A 25838-nucleotide genomic window follows, 5' to 3' on the forward strand; every position below is an offset into this window, starting at 1 on the left:
TGTGTTCATATGGATCATGGGGGAAAAAAAAGTCAATTTCAAAGCAACAACAAGCAGCCAAAGTGTCATATCACTTTGTGTAAAAGAGAAATTACAGTGCATTTTACAGTCAGAACGTTCTGACAGGAGAGGTAAGCAACATTTCAAACAAAGTTTTCAACCTAGCATAATATCCTCAAAAGTATATAATAATGAACATCACCAAACTGTTACAGGATTGAAAACAGGACAAGCTTAGTTTTTAAAGGAAAAAGGGTCATTTATTACTTTCATTGCATGACAAATACTCAATTTAAGACTTTCAAAAGCTCTCCTTTATGTCTTATTGAATTGAAACAGCCATTATAAAATAAAAACAAGCTTTGAATAAATAGGGTGTACAATTCTCTCACAGATCATTTATACAGAAAAACCTTATTTGTACATTTATATATATTATCATCATTTTTGTTCTTTGTAAAAGAAACAGAATTTTTTTTCTTCTTAAAATGCAAAAATGACCACACAATTATTGAGGCCTGAGGATTGGTGGCAAGTAAATTTCAAACTTTTTACACACCAGGTCAGTAGCTGGATTTGCAAAGAAACACTACCATGGGAAGATCTCAACTTTTCGTTGATTTGTTGGTTTGCATTATCAAATTTGAGTATTAAGAACTTTAAAGATTAACCTTTCCCTAGCATCATGGCAAGGTACAGTCATAGTCCTGAAGAGCAGCAACAACATTAAAAAGGAAGCAGTGTCATAAGGGAACCTAGTGTAAAGCTATCAAAAGAGATTTAAGTGTGGAGCCTTTTACATCTTTGAGGCTAGAATACATATGCTTCTTATGCCATAAACAATTGTATGCAATTTTCTAGCAACAGAGTATTCCCATGGACCCCAGTAGCAGACAATTGGTTGCCAAGATGTGTGGGAACAATAACAAAAAAAAAAGCTTATTTAGCTGAAAATGAAAACAACTAACTAACTAAATAATATAAGCATAAAGACTGAGCAGTTGAGAGGTACTGTATTTTAAAGCTTTGAGTTAGCAGACACTGATGTACTATGTACAACGAGTACTGCTGTTAGAAGACCTCAAACATTGAGGATACCAGAAACGGTGTCTGAAAAAGCAGGACAGATTCAAGGGCTGTTAATAGCTAGCATATGTACTGTTACAATGTTACATAAGCATTGCAGAAAGGGCCATTAAATCTCATAAATATAATGTGGAATTGTTAGCAGAATTTGAAACACTGATGTGAATACTAGTATCTTAAAGTGTGTTCACACTTCTCTAACTTGGTCAAATCTCAGAACTTTATATAAGCATAGAGGTATAGGCAATGAGGTAAACTCTTATAGAGTGAAGAACAAGAAGGCAACTGTATGAACTGAGAAACTAGAGTAAAAATTTTCTTATAAAGGAATTTTCTCAAAGTATCATTTTTGCAAACAAAAAAGTAGTTTTGTTTAGAACTAATGGGACGAATGTGGATAGCATTATAATTTATAGTTAGTTAATAGCTTATAATTAAGTTATTAACAAGAATACAAACATTAGATTCTATGTGTAAAAGCCTGATAAAATTATTGACCTTATAAGATTTTAATAGCTTACTGTTTATGAAATTTAGGATTATATTTGACAGCTAAAGATTCAAGCACAAAAATAAAGGTGCATTTTCCCAATAGTTAGAAAAAGAAATATTGAAGACATTAAATGCTGGGGCAATGAAGGGATGTCTTAAAGAAGCACACAATTGTAAAGATTTTTTTTTTTTTTTTGGAAGTCAGACAGTTGAGGTTAAGTGGTACAATACTGAGAGGAAATCTGCAAAACAGATGAGGTAGGGGGTGGACTGTTCACTTCTACCAAAAATAGTGCTGAGATATTATTCTTACAGCACTGTGTAATGCCCAAATCAAGTTTTCCCCACGTCTGTTTTTTTTTAAACTAGGTCAAATGAGTGTGTTTAGAGAAGCTGTCACCTCAAGAACTGCTAAGAAGCATGCAAAAGATCAAAGTCCATGTGATTACATTAAAAAAAATCTCAGATTGTAAGTTTTTGGGGGAAGGGCAGGACGGACTTGTCTAAAAGAATAGCTGAGGGATCAGACATTGCTGTAAAAGGCAATTACTTTCCAGTTCAGTAAATATTAATAGAAAAAAAAAGCATCTATATGGTTACACATTCATTGCTATTAAGAGCATAAAAGAAAAATCTTCTTATTTTATTAGATACTAACCACTTCAGCGTATATACATATCATTTTCAGCCATTCCACATATTCTAAAGCCTCACTTTTTATATTACAGAGAGCAGCATCTTTTCTTGAATAAAACATTTTGAATAGTAATAAAAAAAAAAAAATCTTCAGTATGTTATGATGACCACATATTGGCATAATCAATGGTGCAAATAATGTTAATATTATTGTCTTTATACTTGTCACAGTTGCTCACGTGTTCGTCACGGTTTACATTCAGTAAAGAATCTGAGCCCTATTGAACATCTGACACTATTAAATCAAATCGCCATTAGCAAAAGACTAAGAAAATTTTAAAATCTAACTAATCACTGAGTGAGAGTCCCTAAGACTGGACCTCTGATAACAATTCACTTCTGTCAATTCACTTCATGCTCTATTTAAGAAAATTACAGCAAATACTTTGGCGCCATTTCTCAGTGTGCTTGATAATAAGCATTTATTATTAACTTTAGATAATTCATGAATCAGTACTTCAAAGCTAATTTGTTCTTTGCTCAGTGTTGCTTCTCCAGTATTGTAATATATCCGTATTTACATTTATATATATAATTTTAGGTTAAATAAATGTGCGTGTCTGTGCACATGCACAAACTCAACCAGTTTAAAAAAAAAAAAAAAAAAAAAAAAGTGTGTGCAGGTTTCGCTAAACGTTTCCATCTCTCCGCATGATAAATGTGCTTATGTCCATGTGTGATGGTGGTGCAAGGCAGGGCTACAGTCAAACACTAGTCCTGTCACTGTAGAAAGGTGTGACATGAAACATGTAGCAGTGAGTGCACACTCTCACAGGCTTCATCTGACCATAGCGGGGTAACGGTGCTGAGTGTGAAGAGCAGCGCGAGCAGAAGATCTACAATAGACAGGACAGAGCGAACACAGTGTTCATACACATTCACTATGCATCACATATCAAGATTGAGGTTTATTGATGCAGGTGTTAAACAGTACATAGTAGTTCTGGGCGTCATGGCCGGTACATGATACTGTACCTTTCCACAGCTTCTACAGTGGTGCTTCCTCCGGATGACAGTGAAAGGAGCCTTACAGGCGATGCAGGAGTTACAGGCCTCATCCGGAACCCACTCAGGAGGGTCTACAGAAAAAAAATACAATAAGTAAGCTATAAGCCATGCAAGCAAAACATAAGCGATGCGATTCACGTATCATACTGGTATAATATTAGCCACTTACTAAACTTATTAGACAGGACTTGCAAATTTTCACTGTAATAGTAATGTTAAAAATAACTGCAGGTTCTCACGTGTGTATTAATTTGATTTGTAATTAAATCCAACATTAAATTATTATTATTATAGATTTTTAATACAGACTACATATAGGAGTTTAGGATACATAATTTCACACTGAATCAAAATTTTCAAAGAAAAACAGATTTGTATTGCTTTTTCCTAACTGATTAAATAAAATGGTTCCTGATGATGGAAGACTTTTGTACTCTACTGTAATATGTACAGAAGACGGACGGAAGATGAGTACACGCTATTGACCTTCAAACTGGCCGTCCCGCGCCTTTGCTGCGAGTTCCGATGAGGTCATGGTCTCTTGACAAAGAGCGCAGTCTTCTAATCCAGCACTTCCTACTCTCGGCCCTGCAATGAAAAAAATCAGTTAATAATCAGCAATCATATCAATGATGCAAGGTACATATCCCAGATAAGGTTTAATTTATTCTCATGCTCACTCAACCTTTCTTCTGCTTCTGATTCTCCCCTTGCTCGGATTTTGTTGCCATAACCTCAAACAGCGTCTTCAGGATGCTCCTCAGGTCACTTGCGTAATTTGTTTGCAATTGATCAGCCACACCTGAGGACAAGGAAAGCAGACAATAGTGGAACAAAAGAGTGAACAATCATAAAAATGCAGTTTATTGATTTGCATGGATCTCAGTACATGTGCTATAGAAATCTGTGATCTACAATCTACAAAGGTATTTTGCAATATTCAAATACACTATATGGTCAAAAGTATGTGGACACCCTGACCATCACACATATGTGGGCCTTCCCCAAACTGTTGCCACAAAGCTGGAATGCTCACAATTGTCTGGAATGTCTTTGTATGCTGTAGTATTAAGACTTTCCTTCACTGGAACTAAAGGGCTCAAATCTGTTTCAGCATGACAATGCCCCTGTGCACAAAGCACAAAGCACGAATTCCATGATGACAGGGTTTGCCCAGGTTGGAGTGGAAGAACTCAAGCGGCCTCTACAAAGCCCTGATCTCAACCTCACTGAATACCTTGGCAGCCTTGGCAGCAATTCCACATTAATGCCCATGGTTTAGGAAAGAGATGTTCAGCAAGCCTTTCTGGTTTTGATGGTTAGGTGTCCACATACTTTTGGCCACATGGTGTATGTTAAATGAATTTAGTATGCAATAAGGCCAGGTCATTCCCTGGTATAGTCCCCAGTAAAAGAGTTTAGAGAGATTAATGGACAATGAAGTGCACCAACACTGTCTAAGTGCTGCTAGACTAAGTAGGGAATGGGCATTTTAGTTAAAATTTGAATTAGAAGTATTCATACAGTCAGAAGTATTCATGAAATATTCATGAGAAATATTCATACAGTCCCCTCCAAAAGTACTGGAACGGCCAATTCTATTGTTGGCTGCTGTAATTATAGCCCAATAAAAATTGACTGTATAGTCATGACATCAGATTATGTTGAATAAAGATCACGGGGTATAGAACCTGGAATTTTTAATGGATTTTGTGCTTCACTTGCATCAAAGAAAAAAGTGTTGCATGAAACAAAATGCAGCATGACTTATGGACTCACGTCCATGTTTGTTAAAATGAAAGTGTAAAAGCTCTTTGTTTCACAGCACTGAATCATTTACATGTTTACAGTAAAATTAGGACTAAAATACTGTACAGCAACATGTTGTCAGTGAGACCTATAGCCATGATATCCTGATGAGCGTGACCCTTACATATTTGTATATTAAACTAAAATACAGGTTTTCACAAAACTGCATCTGGAAAAATAATGTGTCTGTTAGATAGCATACAGACGTGCACCTAAGCTATAGTGAGTGCACCAAGCATGCTGTAAGTGAAGAGCAAACACCCTCATAAGCTGGAGGGAGCCACACACCTCCTGTAATTGTGCTCGGTACGCTCAACTCATATTGACTTTTAAATAACTCGGAAACACCCAATATGCTCATCTAAGTTTTAAGACTATCTCAAATATTGAACAATTGAAAATATAGACTTATCCCTAGTACTCAGATCTGTCACAAAGCTTTTATAGTTAGACCAGGCTACATGCATAATGATTTGTGAACACAACAGTGGTCTGTGAGCACAAATGTAAGACCAGACCTTCACTGCAGCAGCCACAATATTAAAACACTATATACTGACTTTTCATCAGGGCAATTCTAATTCTGAAAAACCTATTTAACCTTCACCTTTATTATTTACAAGTTCTATTTACAATTAGTCATTTGGCAGACACTTTTGCCCAAAACAATTTACATCTGATACAGGATATATTATACAAGTGAAAATGTAAATGATTAAATTCAAATTGAGCACATACCTGATATGCAGACAAACAGACGATGGATGAGGTCACTACTGCTATGGAAGCGAGCACGTATTTTGTTGTGAGCAACCAGTTTAGAAGCCTGCAGGGCCAGCTGAAGCTCCTGGTGATCAAGCTCCTCAGACATGTCAGAGCTGGTGGTCAAACTAGTGACAGAACGATTGAATGGACAGACACAGAGAGAAGAGATATCACCCAACAAGGCAAAAATGGATGCGTTTAGTGAGCGTAGACCAAATACACAATGAAACATGGTGCACCCAGGGAACAAACACACTTTCAAATCAAAACACATTTTGTAGCATATTAATCCAAAACATGAGAAAATGGCTGTGATGAACTAAAAATGGATATAAAGTCATCACTGCACGTTGGGCCAATAGCTACTAATTTACCTGGGTGTGGATGAACTGGAAAGACTGCAAGTGGTGACAGACACACTCTCACAGTCACTGCTGGTGCCTGAACTTAGAGGGGATACCTGTAAACTGCAGTCCACCATTCAAGGAATAGATGGGGTGGGAGGGGCAAAGAAAAGAAAAAAGAAAAAAAAAGGCAAAAACAACTGAATAACAATTCAATATTGAATTCTGAAATAAAAGCAGAAAGCAACTGTATTAAAATAGAGGAAAACTAAAAAAAAAAAAAAGAAAAATAGATAAATAAAATAAAAATATAAGGAAGAATAAATCTTTATCTGTCCTTCTTATGCTCTCTATTTCTCATCAAACACACACAAACCTGGAGTCATTTTGGCTGTCTTCTTTGGGCTGTGTCTCCTTTGCTGCAGAGCCATTACTAGCCATTACTCGACAGGCTCTTTCCTGATGGGGGTATTCATCTCTTGGCTCGTCCTCTTCAGTGTCTCTATGTGGGGACAGCTTGGAGTTATTGGCAAGGCACTTCTCACAACAGGGGGCATGAGGAAGCCTTCCTCTCTCTTGGCCCTCATCCTCCTCCCTCAATTGTTGTGGGCCAGGTGGAGGTGGGAGGGGCAAAGGGGCATCTCCCTTACCCGTGCCACAGGCACCCGTTGCTGACTGGATAACAGTGCTTGTGATGGTGAGCTTGCACTTGCTAAACTCCAGATTCCCCTTTCCAGTGGTGGTATCTGTGGTACTGGGTTCATCATGGGCATCGACACATCCAGCAGTGCAGCACACACAGGAATTGAGCAGGCGGTGTGCAGCTCCCTCAGTTGAGCGTGGCAAAACCACCAAATCAGGCTGGTTAGGTGAGCGTGGGTTAAAGATCACAGTGGCCGACAGCTTCATCCCGCCTGTCCGGTGAGCAATGACCTCTGCTGGCTCCCCGCCTTCCCCTTCCTGCCCGTCCAGCTGCCCCTCCCAGCCATTCACAAGTGGTAATGATTCTGAGGTTCCTGCAGGTCCAGAAGAGAGGCACAGTTTATCCTGGCTACTCTGATCAAAATCCTCATTTGACTGACAAGCCGTCATCCATCCATTGCAGGTGGAGTCACTTGTAGGCTCTGGCCTGATGGGCTTGAGGGAGCTGAGGTTCACGATGGGAGAGACTCGCTGTCCCTGACGGATTTCCCCTGAGCTAGTTCCAGCATCTCCACCACCGCCCATGCCTTCCAGGTCGTCCATGAAGAAGACCCGCTCATCTTCCTCGTGTTGGGAGCCAGGAGCTCGGTGAGGAGAGTTTTCAGTGCTTGATGGTGCGCTCGATTCCCCAAGGCTGGAGGACACACCAGGCCCGCCCACGCTGGGCTTTTTTTTCTGGCGATAATGAGCTGGAGATGGCCTCTGGCTTGGGGGTGAGAGCAGTGTGGACATATGATCACCAACACGGTGTACCATCATGTTGAGCTGCTCAATCTCCTCTTCATCATACTGCATGGAACAGGCCAGGTCCACTTCAGTGTCCTCCTCTCCTTCACTTGGGACCTCTTGCTGTTCCTGGTCCTTCTCCCATGCATCATCCTCCTCACGTTGAGAGGAACACAGAGCCAGCTCTGTCACCCTCTCCACTTCCTTTTGCTCTTCTCTTTTCTGTGACTCCTCCACCTGACTCTTGGAGTTGATAGAGGTAGCAGACTCCGGGGTAGAGGAGATGGGGTCTCCAGGAAACTCCCCATCCTGTGAGATACACAGATTCCGCTCCAGAGTCGTTAACTCCTCTTCCGTCAGAGTCTGCAACAGGTCCCTGCATCAAAACCACAAAAACATCAATTAAAAGTATGTTGTGCTACACTGCGATGAAAACAAGTGGCTAACCACTGAGCCCTATAAACCACACTGTTATTAGAACTATGTCTAGCTCTCACAAACGTCTTGTTATAAGGCAATGCAAGAGAAAAAAAAAAGCTACACCCAAATAACTGACTATATACCAGGTAGGTTAGCCAGTACATAACTGCAATTACTGTATAACTTAAGAATGTCCAAGGGGAAAAATCTGTTTGGTTTTGTACTGGTCAGAAGTTGGTTTGAAAACAGTGAACATCCATACCTAATTTTTTTCAGTAATGTGCGAAAAGGTCGGAAGAGTTCAGACATGTCCTCTGCTTTGTTTTCCAGGTTAAGAGGTCCCTCAGGATACACAACAAGTCCGCTACCAACACAAGAACAAAATTTTAACAGAAATCAGAAGCACTACTTCTCTGAATTAAAAGTAAAGGGATTGTTCATTTCCCTCATTCATCTGGAGTAGTGGAAAAAAATAAATGGTAGTTAGTAGAAAAGACAATCACTTACCACACAATAGCTAGTCGGGGGATTGTAAACATGAGAGCAGGTTCATAATCATCGATCATGTCTTGTGTGAGATAGCCAAGCTTTAGGGCCCTTGAAGTAGATAGTACATGCAGAGTTATTGAGTTCAAACAGTAACTGTGTTTGAACCATGTACTGCCTGATAGTTTCAATTTTTCCTCAAAGAAAGGTGGATTGACCACAACTGCATGAATACTTTTGCACATTTCCAGCCAATGCCTGGTATTCTTTATTTGCTTAGAAAGTTTAACAAGTAGAAAAGGTTAAATATGAAAGGCAAAAATATTAAGAGATGTGTGTGACTTTGAAAATATTGTTTTAGCTGTCTGTGTCACTCACCTCTCTACAGTCTCACAGAAGAGCACAATCACCTCCTGCTGGACGTAGTACTCTTTAGGAGACTTTACAGGCACCATGGCTGATACATAACTGTAATACATCATAACCAGCAAGAAACCAAGATAAATTACCTCACAATACAGACACACACATATGGTTTAGTTATAATACCAATTACAATTGCTGTTATAGGAAAATAATCAACTCTGAGATAGTGCGATGCCGTTACCACACCAAAGTATTTACATAAGTATTAATAACAAAAGTATTAATAACAGCATTTATTTTTATATTTAATGTTGTGGAGTTAATACTCTTTTTCTCTCTCTTGAAGACAGAAAATGCAGCTTGTCATGTTACTGAGAAACTAAGAAGCGCAAAGTCCTCTGTCATAAACACTCTGTTGTGATTAAAACTTAAGAACACAGTGACTGCCGAGAGTGCTTCCAGAAATGTGAAATAGACATCTCCTTATAGAAAACTGCAATATATGAATGATTATGTGCCTATTTTTGAAATTTATTAGTGCATTTACATTTTGTAGATCATCCACCATACAAGCACTTGTGAATGAGCTGTTAATGTAAACCTGTGATTTGAATTTTATTTTTAAAAATTATAGAAAACTAACCAATCAGATTCAAGAATTCAGTTGTTCTGTGGCATAAACAAAAGTATCATATTATTATAATATTGTGATGTTAAAATAAGGGGAACATTATGCGTACCTGAGCTCAAACTCAGCAAAAAGGCTGTCAAACTGGCGCAACGCCTCCCTCATGCGCTCTGTGTAGAAGTTGAGGTCTCGCAGCGCTTGGTCACGGGTGATGTTGCGCACCTCCTCCAGACTGCGTGTCAAGTCTTTGGCCAGCGGCCGCATCGCCATACTCTCGATCTCCCGGTTCATGATGATTGAGCCTGCTGCTAGACACTGGACACAGAACCAGTGTTTAAAAAGTGTTATTCACTGGAGAAAGTACAACTTGCATTGTTAAGCAATGGCACTATGGCTACCCCATAGCATGCACTCCCACTCATTCAGCTAAATTTCATTAAATGTAACTATCAAAAATAGTTTCAGCAGGCTTTACAGATATCTTAGTGCCTTAAAAAGCAAGCTGAGAGGATATAGGAAGATTTATAACATCTTAGGACTGCATGTGTTAAAAGCAAGAGAGGAGCCAAGACATGTAATGTGATTTGAATGTACCTCTGCCCCAAACCATAGCTGTCCTGCAAGGTTGTCATGGCGGATCTCCTCCGGAAATTTCACACAGAAGTCTCTGTTTGCTCGGTCTTCTGGTATACACTCATCCATGATCTGGTTTATGATATTCAGCACATTGTCCTGCAAAAGGAACACGGAGAGAAATGTCAACATAGTTATAATGAAGTGTGTGTCTTATGTTTACACTGATTAATCATAAACGCCACAGTGAGCCTCCTGCAGCAAGAAACAGATGGGACACTCAACCTGGCATGAGCGGAACTGGTTGACGAGCAGTGTGCATCTCTGAGGGTCCTTCCTGCCGTCCAGACTATCCAGCTCCGAGGCCACCTGGTTCAGCTCTTCATCTGCATAGTAAAACTGGGCGAGTAGTTGAGGGTCCGACCTCTGCACCACACAACAGGAAGACAGAGAGTCTGTCATGAAGCACTGAATGGAAAACTGATCTACTCAGATGTCTGTACATGTATCTGCATGAACAGTGACCACTGTCCATTGCCCAGTGTATGTATTATAGTGCTGAACATTCTTGAAGAGTGAAGGCCACCCACTCAGTCAAAAAAAATGTGACCAGCAAGAAATACAGGCTGCTGTATGATGGTAGGAAACGATACCAAAACTGTAATCAAAAAGTGTACTGAACCACAGGCAGACCTTTGGCCTTCTTCTGCCGCATTCCACACGCCACAAGGAACATTCTCCAGGCAGTGCATCATGGGTTTGGGAGGAGAACGTTCCAGAGAGGATTCCAACAACATTTTCACATCATTGTGCCTCACACTAACCACTAAGGCCTTATGACATGCTGCTCCTATTATTATGGTTTTCTCTGCTTAGCTATTAGGGTCACTGTTTCATGCAGGTGCACATTACTAAATCAAAAGAAGCACTCAGGAAACATTTGTGATCACCTGCTGATACTTTTGGCAAAACCGTTCGCAATGTTTGTATATGGTATTTTTCTCCCAGGGCAAGCAACAACATTTGCATATTTAGAAGTGCATTTGCAACCTGCACATGTGTGTTATGAACTGGTCTTGGTTATGGCACGTGTTTGGCACACACTCTGGTGTGGAGGGGGATAAGCTGATTTGTCCACCCAGCAGACCCCTAGCTCTGTCATGCTCACTCAGCAAATATATACTGTAGCAGATTTAACCACCAAAGAATGACTGCTTCTCTTTAGTTAATCCACTTGAAAGAAAATGTTGTGTGCTTAGCATGGGATTCACAAAGGGAAGGTCACATTTCGTCATCTGTTATCTCCTGGAGTGTACCTTACGTTAGAAGTATGCACTACACTGTGTAATTACACACACCTCAGCCTGCTAGTGACATGAAAGACCAGGCAAATAGTTGATTTATTATCTAATGTGGTTTACCAGAGGTCATTTTAAGCCTGCTGCTTTTTGTTAGTGCCAACACACATCACAATTTAAGGCTATTCAGTGTGGAAAAATAAGCTTGAGAATAACTTCTGATTTCAATTAATCAATTCCAGGGCCCCTCAATAAACCAGAACTGTTGGACTATTGAACTATTAACCCAATAAACCTGGAGACTCAAACAGTAAGGCTTGGTGACTCTTTATCCTGATATCATGTTCTTATTTCTAGTAAGTTGCGCTACACATGGTTAGTCAGAACAGTGCTGTTAGATGGATATCATATCACTGAGATGCAAAGTCAGAGCAAATTAGGCTACGCAATACGGACAAACATAAGGACTCACCCAAAGCTTTATTGAATTGTGCCAGACATTGAAAATTCACCAGTTAGAAGACTGTGCTAAAATTAAATCAGTGCTGATGGTAAGTAGTATGTTACTCTACTCTGAACTCCTACCGGAACTCTGGTGAGCCATTACACTGTTAAAGCTTCAACAAGATGCCTTTCAGAAATACCAACTGGCGAAATGTTCCTGTTGTAATGCAATGATGATGTCATGCTCCACAAGTATATACTCGGGATGTGATGCAAATTCTTTTATGTGATTCTACAAAAGCAGGAAGAACAAAAATAGTGACTTGATCCATCCTTGATAGTGACTACATCCATCCAGGTCCAGCACTCAACAGCAAGCTCCTACGTGCTTGCACATGTAACAAAGTCACAGTCAATAATTAACTAATTACTAGGACAGGATGAGTTCCTGCTGCCGCAATTTCCATTACAAGTCCAGAGAAATAAAAGCAATAGATCTACAGTCAGATGCTGAATTATTGGCACCCTTGGTAATGAAGGGCGAAATGGTTCTGGAGAAACATCTGTTTGCTTGACTTATGAAGGTCAACACACATTTATCTCATTTCATCTGTGGATTCTCTAATCTGCACCATGTTGATGAATGACTAAGGAAATCTGTCCTCTGTCTCACCTCATATTTGTACTCCAGTCAAACAGGAAACTGAGGATGACTGCTTAAGAGTTCATAAACACTCAGGTAAATTAAAAGTAAAAGCAAAATATACATGCAAACATGCTTCAGTTACATTATGATGACAAATATTAGTACGCCAGGAATTCTTATCACAAATGGTTTTGTTAAACATATACCATTAAAAAAAATCTTAGAATAAAACTTACTTCAATTAAAAGATAGATTCATCTCTATTTTCACAAATATTGTGCCATTAATTCTGAAGCAGGCTGTAGCTGTGACATAAGATGAAACTACTCTTCATGCTCAGAATTTTGTCACTAAATGTTCCTTTTAATTTTATGATTTGGAGACAAAGTCTACAAGATGAATGTGTGAAATCCATGCACTGGAGCAGTACAGGATTTTTGCCCTATCCTTGACCTGTTTTTAAAAAGTGTTTCCTGATAGACTTTCCAGAAATTCTGTACTGAGTTTACTTGCTATATTATAAGATCAATAACTAAAGAATAAAAAATACATTTAATGTGTATTAGAAAATGTGTGTTAGAGCATAAAGCAGGGGAATTGAGAAGCAACAGACTGAGAAACAGTGTCGTACATCCTACTTTGACACCTTTGCACTTTTCTTAAATGCTTTCGGAATTACATTTTGCTTTTCGGGACTGGAAACAAGAGCCTTTAACTTTTTTTTTTTTCAATACTTTTCCAGATCTCTGCACAAGAAGCCTCAAACCTATTTCAGCAACTGTGGGATTAATTGTACTTTATTAAATGATCCTATTAATCCTTGTTTTATTATTCACAATCACAAGCATGCTTTACTGGCCAAGTGCACTGAAGCCATGGTTCTCATAGTGCTCTAAATGTGTACTACAACCAAAACATTATTGTGCACATTTAAACAATAGGTATGATATTTGAATAATTGGATTATGTTCATAAAAATCTGGACTGAGTGGTCTGTGCATTTTGTTTTTGTTGTTGTTGAGCTCTTGTGCTCTTGTACACATTACAGTAAGATAACAAAGACAGGGACATACCCAACACTACACCCAGTAAAATAAATACCTATGAAATTGTGGCAATAGCTAGTAAGGATGAGTGACAGGACAGACCTGTGCTTGGTTGCTGAGAATGAATTTAAGAGAACAGGACACAGAAATAAGAGAACAGTGCACTGGGACTGAGGGAAAGTGAGGAGTACACACCACTCCAGCGCTACTCCAGTAACCTGAGCACAGCAGCTCTACCGCTCCTGTCTACCTAAACTGCTTCATATCTGCTTTTCCCACACACACACACACACACACACACACACACACACACACACACACAGAGGCGAATTAGTCATTTTGCAGAATTACCTGCCAGCCCTGTCAGGACACACAGCAGGAAGTTACTCAGGGTTTTTACCTAAACGGCGCTGTACGTGAGCAGACCTGAGCACACACTCGACAATACAGCTAAACAGCAGCGCTCACAACTTAGCTAATCCAGCTGCATTATTAGCCAAGATACAGGCGAGATGGAAATCACTGTCCCGGATAAATTATGTCACACTTACCTTTGGCTTATACAGCCACTTCCGGAAGCGATTCATCATGGGGCTACCTCGCCAGCTTTACCGACCCTTTGTCCCCCTGTGATAAACCCGGGCTGGCGAGTGGAGCAGCTCCTGAACACCAGCCACTGAAAACCCGGACAGCTAACTGACGCTAGCTAGCTCAGAGGCTACCTGGCGTCAAACAACTCCGCGTCGAGCGGGCTAAACAAATACATTAAATAAATCCACACAGTATTACTCCATTGTATAGATGCAGCAGCAGCGCTGACGTCGGTCCTTATAACCGCTTGTCCTGACGCCCAGTTGTTTCCCCTTTCTCATGACTGAGCTGAAACAGGTACACGGCTTCACTGCCCGCTGGCGAATGAGCGCAGTACAACTGCGGAAGTGGCATCAGACTGAAGCGCTGCACTTGACAAACGTGTTTTTCCCACCCTTTCTTTGACAAATCCCGCATCCAGCTCTAGGATTGGCTCGTAGTGACCCGCAGTCTATTTTCTGATTGGATGGTGTTTGTTTTTTACATACAACCCGCCAATTAGATGCAAAGCTGCTCTGTGAGTAAAAACTACTATCCAATCTGATTACAGGAGTGAAATTGGTCAGAATATCGGTGTCAAAAGAAGCCTCTATCTTACTGAGTTTTTTTTTCTTTTTTTTTTTTTATGTCAATTCTACCTAACCCTTTTTTTCCGACACAGGAGAAGCAGGTTAATAATATGATAATATGTAAACTATGAGGAAGACTCCAGTTTGGGAAACGCCCCACTGTTGCTTGGCAACAGCCAAACATCTCTTGCACCTCCGGGCCTGGAGAGCAGAATGGAGCATGCATTTGGCACAATATTTTCACGGTTAGAAGAGCAATAATCCAGACATAACCTGAGCAGTTTTGGGGGTAAGTTGTTCTTAAAATCAGTGTGTTGTCTGTAGAATTAAATAATCCGTATATTGCAATAAGTATTAAAATATGCACAGAATTCCGGTCACCTTACATGCTTTGAAGACACTGTCAGGATGAACTATAAGGAGCTGATCAGAGAGGCCATAAAGCTGCTGGACATGTACGAGCCACACAAACAGTGTGTGGACACCTTCATCGAGGACTCTGCCAAGACTCTTGTGGTATACTTGGATTATGATTTCAGTCACATTTTGTAGTTTGGATTATCATATATGTCATTAAAATTCTGTGAGAACCTTGTTGTAATCTTTTCTGTACCCCAGAATCGCCCTTCTGCTGAGCAGATATTTATCACTGACACAGTTTATGGGTGTATAGTGCATCAGAAACTTTTGGATATTGTGATCAATGCCTTTTATGATCAGAAGGGAAAATATTTCCTCAAAGCTGATCGAAACCAGTTTGTTGGTAAGTTTACTATGCTTACATTGTGAAAAAGAAATATGTTACCATTTTTAGTGCCACAAAAGAGTTAAATGTTATGTATTGGACATGCATTATAACTTTGCCTCATATCTGAAATCAGTTTTCCTCATGATGTCCTGTTATTTGATTTCTCAGTGGTCTCTTATCTTGCCATGTTCCATCTGGAGGATCTGGGCTTGGAGCAGTTCAGTACAATTATAAAGTCAATGGACAGCTCAAAAATGTACAAAGTAAGAAGATACACAGTGAATTTATTATCACAAGACAAGACGTGCAATTCACGTGAACCTGACTTTTATTTCAATGTATGTCAATGTCGGCCTAAGATGGTCATTGTTTGACTTAATGTCGTGCCTTTACCTTAGCTTGATTTCACTGTGTTCTGTAATATATCATGCAGAGCAGCATTTGCATTTCTAGTGTACTATTTTAACCAAATATTTGCTTTTTCCCTTAATTATCCCTGGACACATCAGTTCTTGAGTTTCTTCTTTAATGTTACTAACCTCACCACATGGATCCATGGGGAGTGGAGTCAGCTCTATGATGCCACCTATGTAGAGCGCAAGTGGATAGAGCCATTACTGAGGTAAAACAAGGGTACTAATGAGTGTGGCTTCTAGGGGGCTTACAAATACCTAGACACGTTTCTGAGAGAATGATACAGCTGTTTTTAATTAAATTGAATTTAACAAATAAAAATGGATATGGCAAAGGAAAAGCGGTATTATACCCGTTTTCTGACAGTCATTATTCCAGTCCACCCCTGTCCTTTCAATTAGATGGCAGACTGAGGTAGAAGGCCTGGTAGAATACCTCGAGAAGAAAACAACCAAGGGCAGCCAGCCGAAGAAATTCCCTAAGAAGTCAACAGAACCTCAGGAGTTTGATCTGACAAAACCCAAACCTCGTCCGCTTCCTGCTCCTGAACTGATTCCACAACCGGAGAAACCCAAGCCGGTTAGTATAATCAATCAAAGCTTCTAGAGCCGAGTAATGCTCAAGATGAAATAATGAGTGCACTGCTAATTAAAGTACCTCAGGGTCATCTGAAAGGGTGGGCAAAAGGACACATTATTTTTTGGCATTGTAGATCAGATGCCAGATGACAACGAGAAGGTAATAAAACAACAAGGAGGACGCTGGTTGCTCTGATTTTATTTGCATTCACTCATTTAATGAAAATAGTGTTTTTAGGGCTTACATTTAGTACTAAATACTATTAAACTTCTGTCACTATATCTGAGCATAGGACTGGCACAGAAGCCGGCTAATGAATTTTGTGGAAACTCCATCTATCTGCCGGTGCAGTAATGGGGCACATTTACTGATCACCCTGCATGACTCTGCAGGACACTTACACCACTTGAGACGGCTCTGAAGTACATGCTATAGACTAGACAATACTATGTATACTATATATCTTTTAAAGTTACCTCATTGTTATTTCACACACCTTTGTTTTTTACTCAGGTGCCTGCCAGTACCCACAGAGCTCCAAAAGAACAATGGGTTTTGGAGGACATCAAACAGAAGAACCATCTGAAAGCACAGGTTAGGCTTTACAGATGTGGAGCTGCTATAAAAGTTATTACATTCTGTTATGTTACAACAGGCCCATCAACTCCCTCAAAATACCATTGAATCTCTGTATTAATGTTTTAGATAAGTTTATATTATTTATATTTCTCTCATCTATAGAAGGTCTTGTATGAGGCGAACACTCAGCAGTTTCGATGTGCAAACCCACAGAAGTCAGAGAAAACCAAAGTAAGAGGATCTGTCACTGAACACTTGTTATATTTTCTCTGCTCATGTATGGCTTTGTATCACCATGATATAGACACGAACATCCTATACACTGCAAAATCTGTTCATCATGCAAAGAGGTGGTTTGTATTTTCTGTCGATCAGAATATAATGTCCCAGATTCAGCAAAACCGTGAAGCTAAACTCAAATTTGACTCAATTTACTCCTCTGGAACTCCAGCTACTCATAAGGTACACTAAAAAGAATACAGTGTCAAAGTGCAACGTTAAACCCATTATCATGTGCACTGCATATCTAATACTGTCTTGGTCTTTGTATTTGGTTCAAAATATTACAGACAAACAGCTTGCCCATCAGACTGAACACAGCAGCGATCTTTCGGGAGGGAGCGTTTTATAATCGCCAGAGGGAAGAGGAGCTGAATAGGTAACTATCAATCTGCTCAATGGGAAACTGAAATAAAAACTGTATACATCTATAAAATGGTCAGAATAGATCATGCTTTGTAATAAGATTAATGTCTAGTATTAACCCGAACTCATGTGTTTGCAGGCTTGAGCGTCTGATGCAGGGAGCCAGTGAGCCCTCAGCGTTCCTGCAGTGGCAGAAGGAGATGAAGGAGAAGGACTTGCAGGAGGAGCTGGCTCAGCTGGAGCGCAGGAGGCTGGAGGGGAAGATTAGCCACGAGGAAGCTCTGCTGGCACGACAACGAGTCCTTGAGCTCAACCAGCACAAAGCAGTGCTCAAGAAAGAGGAGGTGAATTACCGTGTATTCATTATATTAACATTTATATGCAAAATAATTCAAGCAGATTAATATAATGCGAATAAGGCTTTTCATGACCTTTGTGATTTGATCTATGTGATTGTCCCAGACTGCACAGCTGATGCGCAGGTATGCAGAGAAGCGTCTGCGAGAGGAGAAAGAGATGAAGGAGCTGGTGCAGATGGTGGCTGATGGCCACAAAAACTCTAAAGCTGCCAAAGTGAAACTGCAAGAGATCAAAAAACGCATTGGTGTGTTTTTTTCCTAGACCCAGACCTACTGCACATAAAGTTTTTGTTAAAAATGTGCTGCTAATTATGTACGCACAATGTGCATGTTGCAGTTAAGGAGGTCTCTGAGCAAAGCCAGGAACTGCTTCGGCAGGCACTGGAAGAAGCCCAGGCCGAACTGAGCCGGAAGTTTGAGCTCATCCGTCAGATTCGGGCCATTGAGTCAGTGCCTCATCTCAGTCATAAGTTTCTGGACGATACAGAGGTGCTTAACATCTTATGCATGATACAGTAATACTGTTGTAGGAACTTAATAATGGCTCCCAGAGCAAGAACAACAAATAATCTGTCAATAAAGAATCTGTGCTGTTACAGACAGGAGGTCATGAGCTGCTTTGTGAGATGTCTTTAGCGGAGCTGCGGGAACGCTTGGCCAGGCTGAAGGAGCAGGAGCAGCGAGAGCAGGAGAAAAGGAGGCAAAGGATTCTGGAGGAGAAACAGAGCAGAGAACAGCAACTGCTTGAGCAGCTGGACACCATTACTGCATGTAGGACTGCAGCAGGACTGGCCACTACACAAAAGTAACCAGACTTCTCCTGAAACACAAGAAAACCTTATTTATGAAGAAAAAAAAATATCTAAGATTCCAAATTTTTAAATCAATCTTTGTATAATGAGTTTACAAAGTGTCAGTGACTTGGTCTGTGTGTAAAACAGACAGGATGAGAAGAAAATGAGACTGAAGTTGAAGGAGGCGGTCAGCACAGATGAAAGAGTGGTGGCCCTGCAGAAGACTCTGGAGATGAAACAGCAGGAAAGACAGAAGAGGAAGGAAACTGAAAAAGCCAAATCGAAGTTAAATGAACAGATGGCTGCTCAAAACGTCAAGACCTATAGCCATAAAAAGGTAAGCACTTATTATACTCAGTATAACCACAATTCAGGTACCTATAGATGGTGATTACATTTTATCTTCCATAATCATTTAGATAAATGCATACTAAACCAGCACTCATCTTTGGATGTTATTTAAAATCTTTTCCCCCATATTGAGCAGCAGGTACTGGAGAAGCAGCACTGGCTGCAGCTGCAGCAGGCTTTAGAGAAACAGGTCCAGAGAGAGGCATCAAGAAGAAATACTTCAGGTCTGATCCAAGGAATAGCTACCTAATAAACACTTAACACTTTCAGTGAGCTATAGGACAATTACAATATTTGGACTATTTTCAGTTTATATGACCAATAAATGTTTGTCAAGAAAATCAACCCTTGAAGTATGGAGACAGATGAACCAAAATGTTTGACAGAGTGCTTTATTCTGGACCATGCAGCAAAGAAATGACATGACCTGCAAAAAATAGAAATGTACTTGATATGAATTAAAGCAAACCATTACAGTTAAGAGAAAGGTATTGTAAGTATTGCATAATTAACTATTATAACTACCACTGTGAAATGAATGTCTCTTAGTTGCATGAATTAATTCACATCATTTGGAGAAGGAATATGGACATTCAACTCAGTCACAATTAAAAAATGTTAATAAAAAAAAGTTAGAAAAGGGTCAATGTTCCAGTTCACTTTCATCCTCCCCATCTCAATATTATGCAACATTCCACAACTATAACCAGACAAGTAATATTTTACATTTCAATATAAAGATTCACCAATATCGAAAGGATATTTAAATCCTATGAACTAAATTCAAGTGCGGTTTAATAGGCACTGTAGTATTTGTCACAATTTAGCATTTAACAATCAACAATATAGACAGTCAACAATCGTCCTAGTACAATTTCAGGAAACATCTACACAATACAACACACTTCTGAAATTACAGGTGATACATTTATGATTAAATGAAAAGAGAACACATGCATGAATGATTAGTCTTGAACAAAAAAAAATAGCAAAGTTAAAATCTGTCTATACATGTTTGTAGTTAGTGGTTATTGTTTCTTTTACTTTTATTACTACTAATATCCAATGTTTAAGACCTGTTTAATGCCCAAGTTATTTCCATATTTAATGCATGCTGTAAACAAACATGAAGACAAGACTTAATGCCCACTGCAGTCCCCTAATGTGCATTCTTGCAACTCCATGTGCAAAGTTCTTTATCAGAAGTACACACTATATGACGAGTCTCTTTATTTTCGGTATGCTTATCTTAAAAAGACATGCATGATATATTTCAGTTCTGCTCTACAGTCCTGCAGCCCAAAGAAAAAGTCCAACATATTTGATTATAAATTACAGTTGTAGTGGTGTTGAAATGGGTAGAAAAAGGTAAGGATAAAGGGCTTTCATCTGAATAGCTGATTTGAGTGTTTGTTAAGACACCAAGTAACTATAGTAGTTCACCAAGCTTTGGGGTTCATCTTCTCTCTAAAGGACTTCCTCAGTTTATTTCTCGGGGCAGGCAAAGGTGGCTGAGGTGCCTGGGCGCTTGTTTTTTCTGCATGTTCAGACAAGCTGAGCTCGGTATCTACCTTGACTGGAACGTAAAGGTTCTGAGACGGCTCGACCTGGGCTAAAGGTGGATTTTTGCGGGAGGGTCCTTGGCTCTTCTGTAACTGTTGAATGATGGCTGAGAATTTAGCATCCAGTGATGGTCGCCCGGTACGAGGCCTGATCCCCTTGTTGGAGTTCTCTTTCTCCTGGTAGGATGGAGGACATGATGGGTGGACAGTGGGATGGACAAATGGTAATTTGTCAGGGGGTGGTGGAGGTGCTCTTCTCTTCTTGTTGCTGTTGCTGTTTAAGCCAGGACTGGACATGAACTGGGCACTGTCTTTACCTGGTGACAGCACAGTCTTCTGCACCAACATTGGCCGGGAGCCCTCGAACAGTGCTGTCCAATGAGGAGGCTCTCTTTCCTCCTCCTGACCAATAAGAAAGCGTCCATCTGTTTCTTCAATCTTATTATGAATTATGTCTGTCAAACTCTCGAATTTTCCTGGTGAGCCAATACCTGAAAATCAATATCAGTTTTAAACAGACGGCATGAGAAATCTCAAGTTTGTTTAGCCATTATGCATGTGTAATCATTTTCCTATCAGGTAAGGAAGTTACTTACTGAGATCATTATAGACCGAATCAGCTTGCTTTGTAAGAAAAAGTGGGGGTTTCCGTGGGGACAAAACCTCAATTTCCATCAGCTTATCACAGGTGTGCTTCCACTGACCTATTGAACAAGCAAATGATTGCTCATTCTTTACTAATATTCAATAGAAAGAAGCATGCCAATTTCCTTCTCTCAAATATGCGCCCCACTACCCATCAGTCACTCACTCTGATCATAGATGTGTTGCAACAGAGCACTGAACCAGTCCTGCAGTAGGTCAGGTGTCTCGGCTATGAATACATGGCAAGCAGGGTCTCCTGTCCCTGGATTAATGATGCTCAGTCTAGCCCCACCTTTCTGGTTGCCCTCCACTACACGAAGGCGGGTGTCCTGCACACACAAAACATTTCTATATCATCTACAGACTACAGATGCATAGTGGCTTTGTTATTTATATAAAATTACTTGATGTAAAAAACAGTTTGTATAACCACTAAGACAGGGTTCTATTAAAATTGCTGCCTCAGTGATTAAATATACATTGTGACATAAGCTATACCCAAAATTTATTGACTGCCACTTTCATTTCCATGTCTTACCTTGTTTATGGGGATTATTACACTGGGCTCTATCTTAGCTTGAATCTCCTCAGGAGTGAAGTAACAGGAGAGCAGACCAGCTTTCAGCACACAGTACAGCCTGCAGCAGTGCTGCAAACCCTCAATACTTTGCTAAACATACAGATTTCATTGTTATATCAAACATATATTGCATATATCAATTGGTCACACCATCAAAATGATTGTGAAATGAATTGTACCATATGCCATACACAAATGGTGTGTGACTAACCTGCTGGCTAAGATAACCACACATCACATCCTGTGTCATGCAGTCAGGCTGAGCCACCAGCTGACAGCACAAGTTCCCATAGAGAGGCAGCCATGATGATGCTTCCACTGAACAAAGAGACAGGAATAACTCCAAATGATCTCATCTACCTCACACAATTATTCTCCTATATCAAATATGTTCAAACTCAGATCCTGATATGGTGAAAATTTAGGCCTTTAAGTGTGTATATTACTGCTATCAGAACACAAAAACTTCGCCTGCTTAGTGCTAAAGCTCAGTGACGTATAGCTCTCAAAACAAAACATGCAGGAACACAAGAGCATCATGGTGCTGCTCCTCCACTTACCATTCTGTAAAACTATGAGTGAGTGAGACTGAAATGAGTTCCCGGTCTGCTCCAATCCCAGAGATGTGTATGCCAAAAGTGCATATTTTGCTCCACTGAAACAAAACATAATAATCATAAAATAGCCTCCAGCCACTTTAATAGGAACACATGTACCCCTGCACATTCATGCAATTATCCAATCAGCCAATCATGTGGTAGCACAATGCTACAGGTTCAAGAGCTTCAGTTAATGCTCAAATATCAAATATCAGAATGGAGAAAATGTGGATCAGATGTCAGAAGACCACATCGGGTTCTATATCTGTCAGCTAAGAACAGGAATCTAAGGCTACAGTGAGCACAGTCTCACCAATCAGCAGTTTCTGAAATACTCAAACCAGCTTGTGTGGCACCAACAAAAATGCCACTGAGTGACTGAGATTATATTTATCCCCATTCTGATGTCTGATGTGAACATTCACTGAAGCTCTTGACTTGTAATGATTTTACACATTGTACTGTGTGTAGATGTTGATATGAAAGCATTCCATACGGTGGTATTGGGTTGGACTGAAGAAAACCATCAGGATCTCCATCCAGAAGGGGGCAGAGTTTCCTTCCAGATCCTTTCCCAAAAGAGGACCGCAGCTTCCTGGCCAGTTTTTTTGGTGTGTTGACCAAAGTTCCCTCTTCTTCCACTGCACAGCTGTATAGCTCAACAGCCAGTTCAAAGTCCGGCTTAGCCTCAGAACTGGAATAACACAAAGAGACTTGAACACAAATCCACTGCACATTTTACTAATGCACAGTAAAATCATTTCTAATGATCACTTACAAGATGGTAACACCCTCAAAGCAGATATCAGTCACTGTTCGGTCTACAATCACCATTTCTGTGTCAAATATCTCAGTGCCAATCTTCATTAGACAGAAAACTGCAACCCGCTGAGAGTCTGTAGAAATAAGACAAGGCTCTATAAAAAAAAGAATAAATTTTTTTTCTGTGCCAGTCATGTGCCTATAATAATATTCCACACACACACATCTTCATTATCATGCACACCTTCCACTGCATTCCTAAGGCTTTATATAAAAAAAAAAAAAAAAAAAACAAACAAGTGATTTTGAGTAACTTAAAACATAAAAAAACCCAGCATAAAGATCATCAAGGCAATGACATGATTGTTGTCCAATAAGACAGTTAAAGATAAACATGTGGCCATATGCAATTTGATGATGATGTAGTAAACCACAATAAAACGTTAGGCAATTATCGTATTAACATTATGACATCTGGCCAGGACGCAAAGTGTTTAGCATCTCTTAAACACAAACAACTGGGGCTTGGGAATTAGGAAAATATGAAATTGCAATTATATATGATAAACCACAGTTTTATAATAAACAACAACCATTCAAATATGCCTTTCATCCATAAGATTGCTATATAAACCAGCAAATAGATAAATAAATAAATGAAATAAAAAATAAATACATATTGTCCTATTGTTTAAAATGTATGCGTTTATAGAAACCACTGAGAAGAGAGGAAACACATTTATAATAACATTTACTGAAAATACAGGAATACAGTGACACAGTGTACTCACTCCCTTTGGTGTTAAAGTGCTCAGAATCCTTCCAAAATAGTGGGATCCGCAGACCTATAAGGGAAAAAAGAGAACAGGAATGAACCGGGGACATACCTAAATTATGGTATCAATGATTGAGAAAAGACGTTTTCCAATATCTTACCAGTTATGGCTACTTTGCCTCTGCAAGGCGTTCCATTCTGTGAATCTGAAGTCCTGTAAGACAAAAAGATATTTCACTAAAGCCTTCACAGTTTCCCACCACATATGATTTTTGTGTGATATGTGTGCGCACACATTCTCCTGCAACAGTAATATATGAGCACACCATGTCGGACCTCTTTCTAAGACTTCCATTCACATCCTGCAGCTCCTTCCTCCTCTGTGCCTCGGTCATGTAGGCTTTGATTCGTGTGTTGCAGGTTAACAGGCTCTTGGCTGCATCGAGGATCTGTTCTCTCTTGGTACTGGCCACCAGAAGCTTATATGCCCCTGCTCTCATTCGCATCTCAAAGTCCATCTTCTCTTGGAGATTACAGTCCTAAGAAAAAACCAGCATCAGAGATTAGCAGTCAGATTTTGCAGGTTCACTCAAATCAGGGTTAAGGCGGACAACAGGTGCACACACAAAGAAATGGGGAAAGACATCATTTTAAATGTAGGTTACTTTACTAAATGCACAGAATGGCACAAGAACTATCATTTATAATGCCACAGGGAAGCATTTCCACCAGTCTTCTCTGATTGATTCCACATGGCAGGTTTTAAACAATGGTGCGAGTGCACAGAGACAGGCATGGAAAAGATCTTTGTATGCAAGTGGGTGGAGAGGGAATAGCATCTGGTGAATGAAGACACAGACAGACCTAAACAATGGGAACTTGTACCTAGAAAACCAGTTTAAATCAGGCTGAAAAAAAAGCTGTTCAATTTTATTTTTATTATTCACTAAATGATTTATTCCTTCATAAATAAATCTTAACCTAAGTGGAAGAGAAAGTAGATGTGTTCGTTAGGACACAAATGAAAAACCAGTGTAGTTTGTCATTCAGGCATGTAAACAGTTTCACTGGTTTTGTTCTCACCTGAAGGAATAATGAATGAACAGGTGGTTAGCTTGGACATGTTTATGACTGGAGTGAAATAAATAAATAAATAAATAAAAATAGATAAATAAATAAATGAATATATTTTTACATACTTTACACTTTAACTTCAGTCAGTTAACTTCTTAACGTTACTTCTCATTCATTCTTCACGTTAAAAGTGGTTATTTAGTGTCGAGCAGGGCGCTAGCTAGGTCGCGCGATGTTTTATAGCTAATAACATCAACAGCTATGTGAAACAATAAACTTGAAAAACATGTCTGGCTTGTTGTCCTCTTGTTACATACCTTCAGCAAGGTAACGTTAAACACTATTTTGACTAAACAACATGAACATACCTCGTTTTGTACAACCAAGACACCGTCTCTTATCTTCTTCCTCTTCATCTCCATGGCGAGGGATGAACATGACGATATGCTGGACCTTGTCCTATCGTTCCGTTTAAACATTCGAACGTCCCGCGGTGACTCCATACTGGCTCCTTCCCGCAGCCAAGCCCCTCACGAGCTCAACAAACCGACCGACTCCACAGCTCTGATTCAACCAATCGCGTTCCTTCGTGCCTCGCCGTTGCCTAAACAACCACAGGGCTGTACCACTTTTGAATTTGAAATGTAGGCTTGAAAATGAATATTCATAAATACGCT

At 39.8% G+C, this 25838-nt stretch overlaps 3 protein-coding genes across 6 annotated transcripts; 1 reads left to right on the forward strand and 2 right to left on the reverse strand.

Moving 5' to 3' along the window:
• Window positions 1-223: 223 nt before the first annotated feature.
• Window positions 224-14494, reverse strand: zfyve28 (zinc finger, FYVE domain containing 28). 2 transcript variants are annotated; one of them, XM_026934171.3, is made up of 14 exons: window positions 14087-14494; window positions 10387-10527; window positions 10123-10260; window positions 9641-9843; window positions 8913-9002; window positions 8556-8645; window positions 8311-8412; window positions 6577-8004; window positions 6231-6323; window positions 5830-5981; window positions 3968-4084; window positions 3769-3870; window positions 3250-3353; window positions 224-3110 (listed from the first exon to the last, which is right to left on the reverse strand). In XM_026934171.3, the coding sequence occupies exons 1-14, from the start codon at window positions 14123-14125 to the stop codon at window positions 2979-2981; spliced, it is 2931 nt and encodes a 976-aa protein (XP_026789972.2). In that variant the 5' UTR covers window positions 14126-14494; the 3' UTR covers window positions 224-2978. The 2 variants fall into 2 exon arrangements, with proteins under 2 accessions (XP_026789972.2, XP_053093606.1); XM_053237631.1 differs by lacking the exon at window positions 6231-6323.
• Window positions 14495-14727: 233 nt separating this feature from the next.
• cfap99 (cilia and flagella associated protein 99) lies at window positions 14728-19554 on the forward strand. Of its 3 annotated transcripts, none has more exons than XM_026934537.3 (16): window positions 14728-14940; window positions 15065-15211; window positions 15314-15458; window positions 15612-15706; window positions 15953-16065; window positions 16259-16436; window positions 16950-17030; window positions 17178-17246; window positions 17391-17477; window positions 17585-17673; window positions 17800-18004; window positions 18123-18264; window positions 18357-18508; window positions 18619-18824; window positions 18961-19150; window positions 19301-19554. In XM_026934537.3, the coding sequence occupies exons 2-16, from the start codon at window positions 15104-15106 to the stop codon at window positions 19412-19414; spliced, it is 1974 nt and encodes a 657-aa protein (XP_026790338.3). In that variant the 5' UTR covers window positions 14728-14940; window positions 15065-15103; the 3' UTR covers window positions 19415-19554. The 3 variants fall into 3 exon arrangements, with proteins under 3 accessions (XP_026790338.3, XP_034164097.2, XP_026790337.3); XM_026934536.3 differs by having other exon boundaries at window positions 14729-14984; XM_034308206.2 differs by lacking the exon at window positions 17391-17477 and having other exon boundaries at window positions 14728-14984.
• Window positions 19541-25755, reverse strand: rtkn2 (rhotekin 2). The gene is made up of 12 exons (XM_026934535.3): window positions 25530-25755; window positions 24424-24626; window positions 24249-24301; window positions 24104-24157; window positions 23329-23446; window positions 23047-23244; window positions 22512-22606; window positions 22163-22269; window positions 21910-22041; window positions 21538-21700; window positions 21323-21430; window positions 19541-21217 (listed from the first exon to the last, which is right to left on the reverse strand). Exons 1-12 carry the CDS (start codon window positions 25662-25664, stop codon window positions 20604-20606), a joined length of 1980 nt encoding a protein of 659 aa, XP_026790336.3. The 5' UTR covers window positions 25665-25755; the 3' UTR covers window positions 19541-20603.
• Window positions 25756-25838: the final 83 nt, after the last annotated feature.

The sequence above is a fragment of the Pangasianodon hypophthalmus genome, chromosome 10 (assembly GCF_027358585.1).
Source record: "Pangasianodon hypophthalmus isolate fPanHyp1 chromosome 10, fPanHyp1.pri, whole genome shotgun sequence".
NCBI classification, from domain to species: Eukaryota; Metazoa; Chordata; class Actinopteri; order Siluriformes; family Pangasiidae; genus Pangasianodon; species Pangasianodon hypophthalmus.